The 11,738-nt window shown below is 43.2% G+C and overlaps 1 protein-coding gene across 1 annotated transcript in view; it reads left to right on the top strand.

Annotated features, from left to right (window-relative positions):
* ELOVL6 (ELOVL fatty acid elongase 6) overlaps positions 1-8,120 on the top strand; it is an 82,327-nt gene extending 74,207 nt beyond the window's left edge. Inside the window, exon 4 of the mRNA XM_074905444.1 lies at positions 1,975-8,120. Coding sequence (XP_074761545.1) covers positions 1,975-2,399 — 425 coding nt within the window. The 3' untranslated portion in view covers positions 2,400-8,120. The remainder of the gene's footprint in view (positions 1-1,974) is intronic.
* Positions 8,121-11,738: the final 3,618 nt, after the last annotated feature.

The following is an 11,738-nucleotide window of genomic DNA, read 5'->3' on the forward strand; positions in this document are numbered from 1 at the left end:
CTTGCTGTGTCAGAATTCCTTGGTTTCCTGCTGCTTAAATTATTGCAAAGCCACAGAAACTTAGTTCTTAAAAACTGCACAGCAACAACAAATTGAATATATGATTAATTATGAAAATGTGAGTCAACATCTTGCAGCTAATGAAGTAAACAGTAGCATTACACCTTATTACAGACAGTGCAGTTTTGGTTTAACCCATCACTAACTTTAATGATTTGGATTTTCTGTAATACCTACATGTAGAAATAAGTACCAGATTCAAATCTCAGAGATCTTTTTGGAAACACTGTGTCTATAACAACAGAAAACAAGTAGCATACATACATACATCTAATTGAGATGCTGTCCGGATTCAAGCCCAGAGGGCAAACAAGCACCATGCTGTTAACTCACTCCTTCCCCCCCAGTGCTGGGAAGGAGAGAAATTAATCAAGAGACTCAGAAATCACGATAAGGACAGGAACAGTTGCTCACCCATTTAATGGTCACAGGCAAAAGACAGACTCCTTAGAGGAAGAAAACAAGAACATCACTTTTATTCAAGCACTAACAAAACCAGCACTTAACAGACAGAATGGAACAGTGAGAAGTGTTACTGTATCTTAAAACATCCCCCCCCCCCCGACCCCTACCTTCTGCCCAGGCCCAGCTTTGTTCCAGATATTTCTACCTCTTCCCCCAGCAGTGCAGGGGCAGGGAATGGAAGGGTGCAGTCAGTCTGCTGCTTCTTCCTCCAAGGTTGGGGGGGGCCCTCTTCCCCCTGCTCCATGTGGTGTCCTTCTCAACAGGAAACAGTCTACCACAAACTCCCCAACATGAGTGCTCCCCATGGGATGCTCTGGCATGGGTCACTCCTGGTGTTGCAGTCTGCCCAGTGCCAATCTACAACACTGGGGGCTGCTTCTTCCCACAGAGTCCCAGCCTAGCACAGCCACCTACTCTGGTGTCTGGTCCTTCACAGGCAGATCTCTGCTCCTCCAGTGACCTCCACGGGTGGCAGGGAGGGTGGCCCTGCTGTCTCACCACAGGATACAGAGGGGCTCCCTCCTCTAGCTTGGCTTGGCTTGGCTCCCCTCCTCTCCCTTCCTTCTGCTGACCTCAGTGTTCACATAGGTGTCCTTCTTATAACACCTCCTCAAAGTCTCCTCCCCCTCTCAGTTCTCCTTTTAAAATACATTATCGCAGACGTGTGGCCACTGTTGCTGATTGGCCCAGGCTTGGCCAGAGGCAGGTCTAACTTGAAGCTGGGAGAGCTTCAAGAAGCTTCTCACAGGGGGACACTGCTGTAACTGCCTCCCCCACTGCTAAAAATCTCACCTCACCACTCAAACCCAGCACAGATGTTTAGTGCAATCATGAGAAGCATAAGGAAGAAAAAATCAGGAAAGGGGAATAAAATTTACTTTTCTACAATAGCAACATGAATTTGCAGAAAAGGTTGCAAATTTCTTTCTAGAAGCGTTTCTTTCTGACAGTTACATAACTTTTCAGTACTGTAGGTTGCATATGCAAGAGCTTTTTGCATAGTACCTCAAAAGGTTCTACTGAGTTTAACTAGGCTCAATTGGTAGGTAGGCGGTTGAATTGGAGGACACTGTGCTGCTTTTCTCTTCAGGTTTTCTGCTCTCTGTCAAGCTGCATTTCTCTTCTAGTCACAGTATATCATGGACAGTCTAACAGTCAGAAGAAATGTACATCCACCTACTTCAGCTCAGACTTTCATGGGTTATGCTTGCAGCAGAGGGCTACTAAGTAAACCTGTGGCGTTTTTAAGCAGGGGTTAGCCACACAGGAAAATGTGGATACATTGGTTTTCCAAAGATTGCATAGAGATTAGGAGCCAAGCTGACTCTCAGATCAGACAGGCTCTCAGATCTGCAGCACTGCAGTAATTATGGAATTGTTCAATATGTTTCTCATTTCCTCCCCTCCTTTTTTTTTTTTTTTTTTTTGTTTTGTTTTGTTTTGTTACAGGTGATACAATATTCATTATTCTTAGGAAACAGAAGCTCATCTTCTTACACTGGTACCATCACATTACTGTGTTACTTTATTCTTGGTACTCCTACAAGGACATGGTGGCTGGCGGTGGCTGGTTCATGACTATGAACTATGGAGTACACGCCGTTATGTACTCTTACTATGCCTTGCGGGCTGCTGGCTTCAGAGTCTCACGCAAGTTTGCCATGTTCATCACCTTGTCGCAGATCACTCAGATGTTGATCGGTTGTGTGATCAATTACCTGGTCTTCTCCTGGATGCAGCAGGGCCAGTGCCATTCCCACGTGCAGAACATCATCTGGTCCTCTCTCATGTACCTCAGCTACTTTGTGCTCTTCTGCCATTTTTTCTTTGAGGCCTATATTGGCAAAACCAGAAAAGAAAGGAAGGTTGACTAGTGGTAGAAATGAGAATCCATAGCTCAGGGTCATCAAGAAAAACAAACTTATAAGAAAAGAAAATGGCACAAGGAAACACATATATGTATGGTGCAGCTAAAACTTGGCAGCTTAGGGAAAGTTAGCTTGGTTTAACCCAGTAAGTTTATGATCCTATCATGGTGAGGACTCACTGAATTCTACTCTATCTCAAAGGACTGCTGATGAAAGACAACTTCCTTCTTGTACCTGTCTGCTCTAGAAAAGAAAGAAGAAAAGAGAAAAATGGAAAGGAAAAAAAAAGAAAAGAGAAGGAAAGAGAAGAGAAAAGGAATAATGATGAGGGGGGAAAAAAGTACATTAAATAAGCAGTGTGTTTCCCCAGGGAGGAGCAGAGACTTTTATTTAAAGAAAAAAAAAATAGAAGTTTCTAAATCCTTTCTAATAATTTTGCAGCATTAAACTTGAACAAAACAAAGCAGAGAGGTGACAAAAAAAATCTGTCTATGATAACAGTAAGATTGCAAAATTAAAATCTTTTCCATAGAAGGTCAATACTTTTAGCCAAAATGAAACCCAGGAGGATGTTTCCTGCATGGAAAGTGGCTGAACTCCACACTGTGGTCATGAATGGAAAAGAGAAGAGATTGATTTCTCCGCTATGTACTCTGCTGGGGGAGCAGATCTGGGATGCAGAGTCACCTCCCTCAGAAGGCAGAATGGAGCAGTACTTTTACAAGAGTTTAATGTGAAAAGATGCACTGTTGCAATACATATCTCAGAGAGTGCATTTTCCAAGTGCATTTTTCAATTAAAGGCAAGGAATTTCTGCAGCAGGATAAGTCATAGAGGGTTAAATCAATCAATATTTGCTAAATTACCAGGGGCTCATAGGAAGGAGAGGGAGACAACTCCCCACACGTGATTTTTAGGAATTATCTGTTAATCTCAGTTTCACCTGCAGCAACACTGAATTAAATGGGGGAAATCAGAAGAAATCCTAGTTAGCAAGAAGGGAGTGATATATCTGCACACTGTTTTCAGAACAGAGCCCTGTGGTACAATACGGATTCTGTATTTTTGTGGACACATGGACACCTGCCTGGGTGGGAAGAGGTGGCAGGACCGTGTGACATTGGGTAACACTGTGCTTCTGCATCTGCCTCCTGGGCAATGCAAAGATGTTCAAAGTGCCCTCCTCTGGTCATGTGGAGATACTACTACAAAACATACTTGGAATAGGTTTTTCTTGAGATTTGTATAGAAAAAATTAGCCTAAACGAGTAATTTTGCTGCAGCAGCTTAACTCTAAAGTCCAGAGAGAATTATCCTTCATTAAATATCTCTCTCTCTCTCTGCAGAATCTGTACTGTAACATCAGACTGACCACTTAAGAAGACACTCTTTCTTCTCTGAAGTCAGCTACAGATATAAGGAGAAATGTATTTCACTCTGAACCTTAGAGAGCTAGTTGAGAACAGCCATATTCTTTCAAACACAAGTAGATTGCTTTATCTGTGATATTCCAGTCCTTACAAAGCCAAATAAAATGTGTAAAAGTTCCTAGTATTTCAAAGACGCAAGTATGTAAACTTGATGTTAAATGTGTTAATGTAGTATTCTAAATTGTATCAGTTAGGTAGTTTAACTAAACAATTAGAAAAACTAGATCAACAAAATAGGGACTGCTGTTCTGCATAGGATATACACACACCTATAACTACACCCATATACACATTCTGTGAATTGTCAACAAGAAAAAAAAAATGCCTAGTGGCAGAGAATCACGTTTCCTGGCTAATGCAAAGATTGTCATTATCTTTCTTGCTTTAATTTGAGATTGTACAGTACAAAGGTTTTTTTTTTTTTAAATTATGATTTTTAGCTTTAATTGTGCTGTCATTCATGAAACAGCTGCTTTAGTATCCTGTTAAGAGATGACAAGGGCTTTCGGTGTCTCATATACAAAAGAAAAACAAATAAAGTTACATTCCATGTTATGTGAATGGTCTTACAAATCAAAAAGCCTTTGCAGGCTAAAATCGTAATTATAACAACAAGAAAATGAGTTTACATTTGTGTTATTTAAGTTATTGATGTGCTGATGTTATTTTATGGTACACAACAAATAGCAAAATGTGATATGCAGTAATGAAGCTATGATATTCATTAATAGGACTACTGTATATGTGGAAATACTAGACAAAATCAATTAAATGTGTAAACTATTTTGTTATACAGCTTGGGAGTAGATAATTATAATGCTGAATAAGCCTTTTTCCTCATGCTTAATTTTGCCCTGGCTAAGAAGCAGGTTAAGAAGACCAGTTAAGAGTGGAGAAGGCAAAGTTAAAGTTGACTGCAATTAGATGAGAAGCGTTGGTAGAAGCCCACCATCGTGCCATTTAGACCCTCAGTCCTGTGTGTCATAGGTCTCTCAAATAAAGCAAGAGGGGTTGGAAGTGGTCTGGTGTCTGGAGCTAAAGCTGGAACAGAAACCTTGGACCCTGTGAAGTCAGTGGAGGCTTTGCTCTGCTTTGGACAGAGCTGGTGAGTCCGACTGCTGTTTATTTGAGCAGGGGGGAAGGAACTGCACACATCTCCTGATAATTGAAGGCTTATGGCTAATGACTTAAAAGTCCCATAAACTTTATCAATAAGAAATGACACCACAGCAAGGCAAGGACTTGCAGCTTAAGTTTAACACTGGCAGAAAACAAGGTGGGTTGCTAACAACTTGCTGTATTTCATACACTGTTTTCCTTAATTGCATGAGAGAAAAAAACCCCACACCTGTGCATGCTGGATGGCAATGCTGGCAATGCCAACACTGACTTCAGCGGAGCAAGAGTTTCACCCACTTTGACCCCATCGTCCCAAGGCTCTCGCAGGTACCTCGACACCATTCCCAGCACCTGCTCCCCGACGTGCCCGCTGCCCCACCGGCCGGGGCTGGGCAGGCAAGGGCCGCCTTCCTCACTCCATGGGAAGCGGCTCCAGTGCAGAAACCAGCCCTAGTGACCTCCCCAAAATGCAGGGTGGGTGCACCCCTGGCATGCAGGGAGGCTCGACGTTGAATTCAGTGGGCGTCCTGGCAGGTGACTAGGCTGCAAGTGAGCATGTGTGCAGGGAAGGGGCATCAGGATCAGGCACATAAGGGACAGTGGTAAATCAGGGTACATTTATTGTCAGCGTGATGCTGCCATTTGCTTCAGGACATGATGTATCACATGTAACACAGGTCCTATGGCCCTACTATACCATTGGGCTTTTCCTCTGAGGTTTTCCAGTGGAGTCAAATGCGGTAACTGGCATTAAAGAAATTGAGGATAAGACCAAACCAACTTAAACTGCTTTGCTTTTTTTTCTTCCTAAAACACTCATGATATTTAAGCATCACATTTAACCCACTCCCATGTACTTAAACACTGAGACAGTCAACCCTAATGTAATGACACGTCAACAATACTCCAGCTGTTCCAACCTATGAGCCATAAGCTATAAACACAGTTAATTAAATCCTATTAATTTCCTCTGGTTTCAGCCTTAGGGTCACACTTCCAAGTTTTTCTGTCCGCTACCGAACTCTTTTTCCTAATTATTTTGAATAAAGCTGTAATTATGTTGCATTCACAGACATCAGGGGCAACTGGAACTTTGTATAAATTACCAAGTATTATGGGACCTGTGACAACCACCACAAATGCTGGAAATGCTGTTATGGGATTCACTGTTAAAGTCAGTAAAGTTACACTGGTGATAAGGTCTGTCTGCCAGGGTCAAAGTCTGTGTTTTATGTTTTGACGCATTGATCCAATGTACTGAAATAAAACCAGAAAGGTTGGTATGGATTTACGCTTAGGCAGCTGCAAGCAGAGAAAGGTTCTTGCTGGACACTACTTCTGTGTAGTGAAGGCTTTAAGAAAAGTATTTTTGGCTAGTTAGTAGAACAAAAACTTGGGTAATGCTGCAGCCTCTTTAAATTGTGCCTGTAATGAGAGGGAAAACTTGTGCTTACAGTCCTTCTGTAACTCAGTCACAAATTATTTATGTCTGGGCTCACTGATAACACCCAAGAGTGGCTGGCTCCAAAAGAGACCTCTCACCAGAATCTCACAGTAAACTAATACAACCTTTTACTTACAAGATAAGGGCCAAAGCGTGCAAAAGGAACCACCTGACAGAACCGAGTTGTGTAGTAGGAATACAGTATCGAGCACAAATTGAGACAAGAAGGGAGAAAACCCATCCTGTATCCCAGGAGAAAGTATTTCCAGGTTGAATGCTATCGCCTTCCTAAGACAAGGAAAAGAATAGCAGGAGGAGGGTGTGCTGCATAGTGCCAGGCACTCAGGGTGGTGTGTCTGGTGGAATAAGGCTTGCGTGAAGGGGTCCCTCCCACAGAAGTTAATTATGCAGTGGCTCCCTGAGTGCAAGTGTGAGTCTGTGGATTTGTTTGGAGGAACATCCATGGTCTAATAACTTGTGAACTTTAAGGCCTGGGTGTGTATCGTTTTTATTTCCTGAAAATAAAAACCTGGGACAAAGTTCTACTTGAGAGCAATGGTACCTCAGGGATCAATATTCATGTGGTTTTCGGGCAACAAAGCGTAAGACACCGACTGTTGTGACTGTGAAACAGCAGCCTTTGTAAGCAGTGCCAGATATTTAGAGCAGTAATATCTCTAGTAGTTGCAGTCTATCCTGTACTTCAGGAACAAAAGTATAACATGTTTATATAGCAATCATTAATACCGACAGTAATAAAAATGGCTTTGATCAAAGAAGAAATCAAAGCAAATTGCAGACCATACCATGTAAATTCAGGACTTTGCCCAGTGCCTCCTGGGAGTGAGATTGCCGGTGAGATGTCCCATGACTTCAGCCTGCTGCAGCCCAGTTGCAGACGGCGGTGCAAGACCTAAATCCCCCTGTTACTTAGTGGTGACATGAACCCACTCGGGGCATCACTTAGGCCCTGATACAGGTCTTCAGTCACATTTTCCAGCCTAGTGTCAGGGAGCCCTCTGAAAGGGAAGAATTGCAACTCAGTTCTGTCAGTGGGTTTCTACTGGTTTATTTCAATACATTTTTCATTCTGTTTATTTTATTAAAAGCAAGCTAAAGGACAAGTCCCTGGTCCTGCTATAATAAACACCCTGTTGCAGACAGTACAGCGATGCACAGACACAGAAACCTTTTGCTTATGGGGTAAAGGCAGGATCAGTGCCTTGTTACAGACTTAATTTCTAGCAGAGCAAATACCACAGGGTAGGATTTGATTTCGTAAATTAAACCAACTGTACCAACACAAATAAGATCGGATCTGTACAAGAACTTGACAGCTAAGGTGAACCAGGGCCCTCCCCAGTACATCATAAAAAAATGCTGCATGAAGTGGGGTTAGAGTGTATTTACCAAAGGGTAAAAAATAATACTCGCCTGAAACAGTGACCTTCCTGAGAAGTCTCACTTCTGTCCAGCCCTGGACAGCTTCAAACAGGCCTGTCGGCTGAAAAAACACAGCTCTGATTGACTTATCTGCTTTCTGAAAAGAGCCACTACATGCTTTAGGCTTTTTGAAGCCTTAAAGTGCAAGCTAGATTTATATTCAGAAAAAAAAAAAAACAAACAACCTTAAATATGTGTACAATAACTAGGAGAGAATAGTATGAGAAATATGTTTATTTTACCATTTTCAAATGGCTATTTCACTACATAAAAGGAAGTTTTTATTTTTATTTTTTGGGGGTATATTGATATTCCAAATAAAATTTTAACTTTTGGTTCAAAATAAAATCTGTCTCTGTGTTTTATTGATCTGTAACATCCATTTCATTCTCTATACTGCCACCAAGTCCGGATATTGAAAAAGAGATGTGACTCCCCAGCTGTGAGACTACAGCGTGGCTACTGTGTGTTTCACTTCCCAGCAAATTTCTATGAATTTCATATTTTTGTGTATCACATAGGAGCATTATATGGTTTTTCCTTTGTGTGTGTATGTGCACATGCATCTGTATGCTATGAGTTCCTATCATACAGATAATCGATGCTTAAATGTCCTGTTCCTACATGCTTACACTTTAGAAATCCTACTCTCTCCTTTTCTGGTATGAAACACAATCCCTGTCCATCATGATACCTTCTGAGCAGGGGGACTGTGCAAACACGGCAGCACTTGCCAGCAAGCCCAGCCAGCACTGTTGTAAGGCTCCTGATGGCACTGTCTGCTCTGTAACATTCCCACACCAGCCTTTTTCTGAATCACTGTGTGTCCTTTGTCCCCTGAACATCACTTTTACCCATCCCTCTGCCTGCAGCACAACTCATGCAGGCAAGCATCCATACTAAGTGATGGGCATGGCCATCCTGGTCTGCACAGCAAGAGCATTTCATGGCTTGTTTTGCTCTTAATATTTTGGAGTTAAACCAAAGCAGTCTATAAAGGAAAATAAAAGCTTTGTTGTCCCATATACACAATTCATAAGGTGACTTGCATCTGTTTTGGGACTAGCCAAAGGCTGAGGCAGGACCCAAAGCATAAATGTTTGGGCTGCAGCTTATCCCTGCTGAAACCCCACCGCTCTCCCCCTGGAAAGGTTTCCAGCCCCACAACAGATTTCTGAGCAAAATCAGCATAAACTGGAGGTGGAAGAAGGAGGATGCCCCCACAATGGGCACACATGGGTCTGTGAGAGACCCTGGTGACCTTCCTGAGGACTGGTTTGGGAGCCAGCCCAAGGAGCAGCCTGGAAATGGAGCAGCAAGAAGATGGAATTGGATATACAGATCAGGAAGTGTTGCCTACCATCTTCAATATCACAGGGAGAGTGGAAGAGCAAATGTAGCAAAGCAGAGGGCAATTTCCAAGGTAAGTGCAGCTCTGCTGTTGGAAAGAACTCCAACAATAACTGGGGAGAAAAAAAATAGGATGTGGGCAGTATAGGATGGTTTCAAGCTTATGGCAGAAAATACATTTCCTTGGTTCCACTACCCACCTTTCTATGCTTCCGTCAGCTACCTGTGACCCAGGCTGGATTACAGCTGTATTTGAAGTAGGAGTGGAGATGAAGCATGTAAATCCTTCTTTTATTAAGGTTCTATGGAAAGCTGTGCTGGATTTGACTGGGATAGAGTTAATTTTCACAAGAACCTAGGAGGGGGCACAGCCAGGACAGCTGACCAACTAGCCAAGGGATATTTGATAGCATATGACATCATGGTCAGTATATACTTGGGGGAGCTGGCAGGGAGGAGGAGGGATTGTGGTTTAGGAATGGGCTGGGCATCAGGTTCTGGGTGGTAAGCAATTGTATCGGGTATCACTCACTTTATATGCTTGTTTATTAGTATTATTATTATTTCTTCTCTCCTTGTGTTGTCCTATTAAATTGTCCTTATCTTAACCCATGAGGTTTTACCCTTTTCTTCTGATTCTCCTCCCCATCTACCAGGGTGGGGGGAGGAGTGAATGAGTGGCCTCGTGGTGCTTAAACCGTGACAGAAGCAAAGGGGTATAGCTTTTGTGGATGTACTACACACCCAGCCAGTACCTTTGGCAAAGCTCTGGTAGGGAGTGTCATCCTTTATACCCCAAGCAGAAAAGAGCCTTTCTAGTTTCCTCAGTCAGGCTTCCATGACTTGCAATGGCCTTGTGCTGACAGTCCCCAGTAGAATCAGTCATCCTGACATCCCACCAAACGTGAGCTGCTGCTTACGCAGAAAGATGATATCAGGACATAATAAAGTACGTCATGCTTGTCCTTTAGCAATGCGTGGCCAGGCAGGTATCTGTCACCACGTGGTACCAGCAGTGCTCTGTCTGTTGCCATCCTGGCAAGGACAAATGCTTTCTGGCCCAGAACAGATGCCGGGCATGAATGACTGAAGCTGACCCTGTGCAGGAGCCGAGCCACAGCAGAGGGGAGCCACGGGGCCGTAGCTGCCGCTCCCCTGCCTGCTTGTCCGGGAGCATGGAGCAGCCTTACCTTCAGCTATGCTTTGTCCCTCATGCACAGCGGTTGCCTCAAAGACAAAGCTGAAGCATCTCACAAAGCTGACAGTGAGTCCATGCAAGCCAACACAGATTTCAGTGATGCTGGGCTTGGCCAAGGAGTTTCTTGAGGCTTTGCCACATCATTTAATAGGAAAATGCTGAATAAACATTCTTCATCCATTCTCCTCCAAGCAGCTTGGTGCCCTCTCTGCTCCCTCAGAGTGATGTGCCTGCAAAATCCCTTGTGGAAAAACCCACGTAAACACCTTCAGCTGCACCTGCTCTGCCACCTTCCAGCCCTTTGGAGGCCTAAGGGCTTGGCAGGGAGCAAACCCTTGCTGCTGCTCTATCACAAGCTCATCAGAGAAGGATTAAAAGGAATTATTTATAACATCTTTCACTGCAAAGGAGTAGGCTGCATTGCCTAAATGACTGATCTGAGGAAGACAGGTGAAGCCAGAAGAACTCTGCTGGGGCACAGTGCTCTGCCTTGCCTCTCATCTACACTGCTCTTCAGCTTTCCTCTCTGTACTATGCAGTGAGTATAAAGACAGCCCCAGACCCTGCTGCTTCAAGGTCTGGGGCTTCAAGACGGTCTGCCTGTTCAGCCCAGGCTGAGCTCCACTGCTTTGCTCGACAGATTTGTCCTTGTTCCTGAGCTGCCCTGCAGCTTCTCACAGGAGCCGCCCCTGTAGACCCTCCCACACCACCGAAACCCTGCTACACAAACCCAAGTCCCCACCCTGCCACTGCCAGCTGCAGTTCCTTGATTTGCGTTTGCAATTCATTGCTCAAATCCCTTCTGCGGTCACTGTAATTCTTCACACTCCAGCAATGCACCACAGCTGCTGCCACCCAGCTCCACCAACCCACAGGGCAGATAGTGAAGAAAATGGCACTAAGCTTCTCAATGACCTATTTTTCCACCTTCAGTAGAAATCAAATTGCAGAGCATGGTGTCATTTGTTCAGATCATGCTGGCTTAGGGATGTTTATGTAATTGACCATTAATAGGAAGACTATTTCCATGCAAAGTAATTACTGAAGTACAACACTTTACTGTATCAACTGCAGTGTCAAATGATGCATAAATATAGTTTTACCTGTTAAAAATGAGGCATGTGTCTTCTTGTTTATTTTACATCTAACTCATCTAACCATAGAAATGGTCATAGGTGAAGTTATAATAAAGGGAACAGTGATTAAAAAATACCATTTTTTGAATGTGTTACACAGAATAATTTATTTTTACTAAAAGAACCTTAAAGGTCATACATAAAGAATTTTTTAATGTCAGTATTTTTTCCTTATAAATTTTACTAGAAATACCAAAGATCCTAGGTTTGGTCAGTACAATGCTG

The sequence above is a fragment of the Athene noctua genome, chromosome 4 (assembly GCF_965140245.1).
Source record: "Athene noctua chromosome 4, bAthNoc1.hap1.1, whole genome shotgun sequence".
NCBI classification, from domain to species: domain Eukaryota; kingdom Metazoa; phylum Chordata; class Aves; order Strigiformes; family Strigidae; genus Athene; species Athene noctua.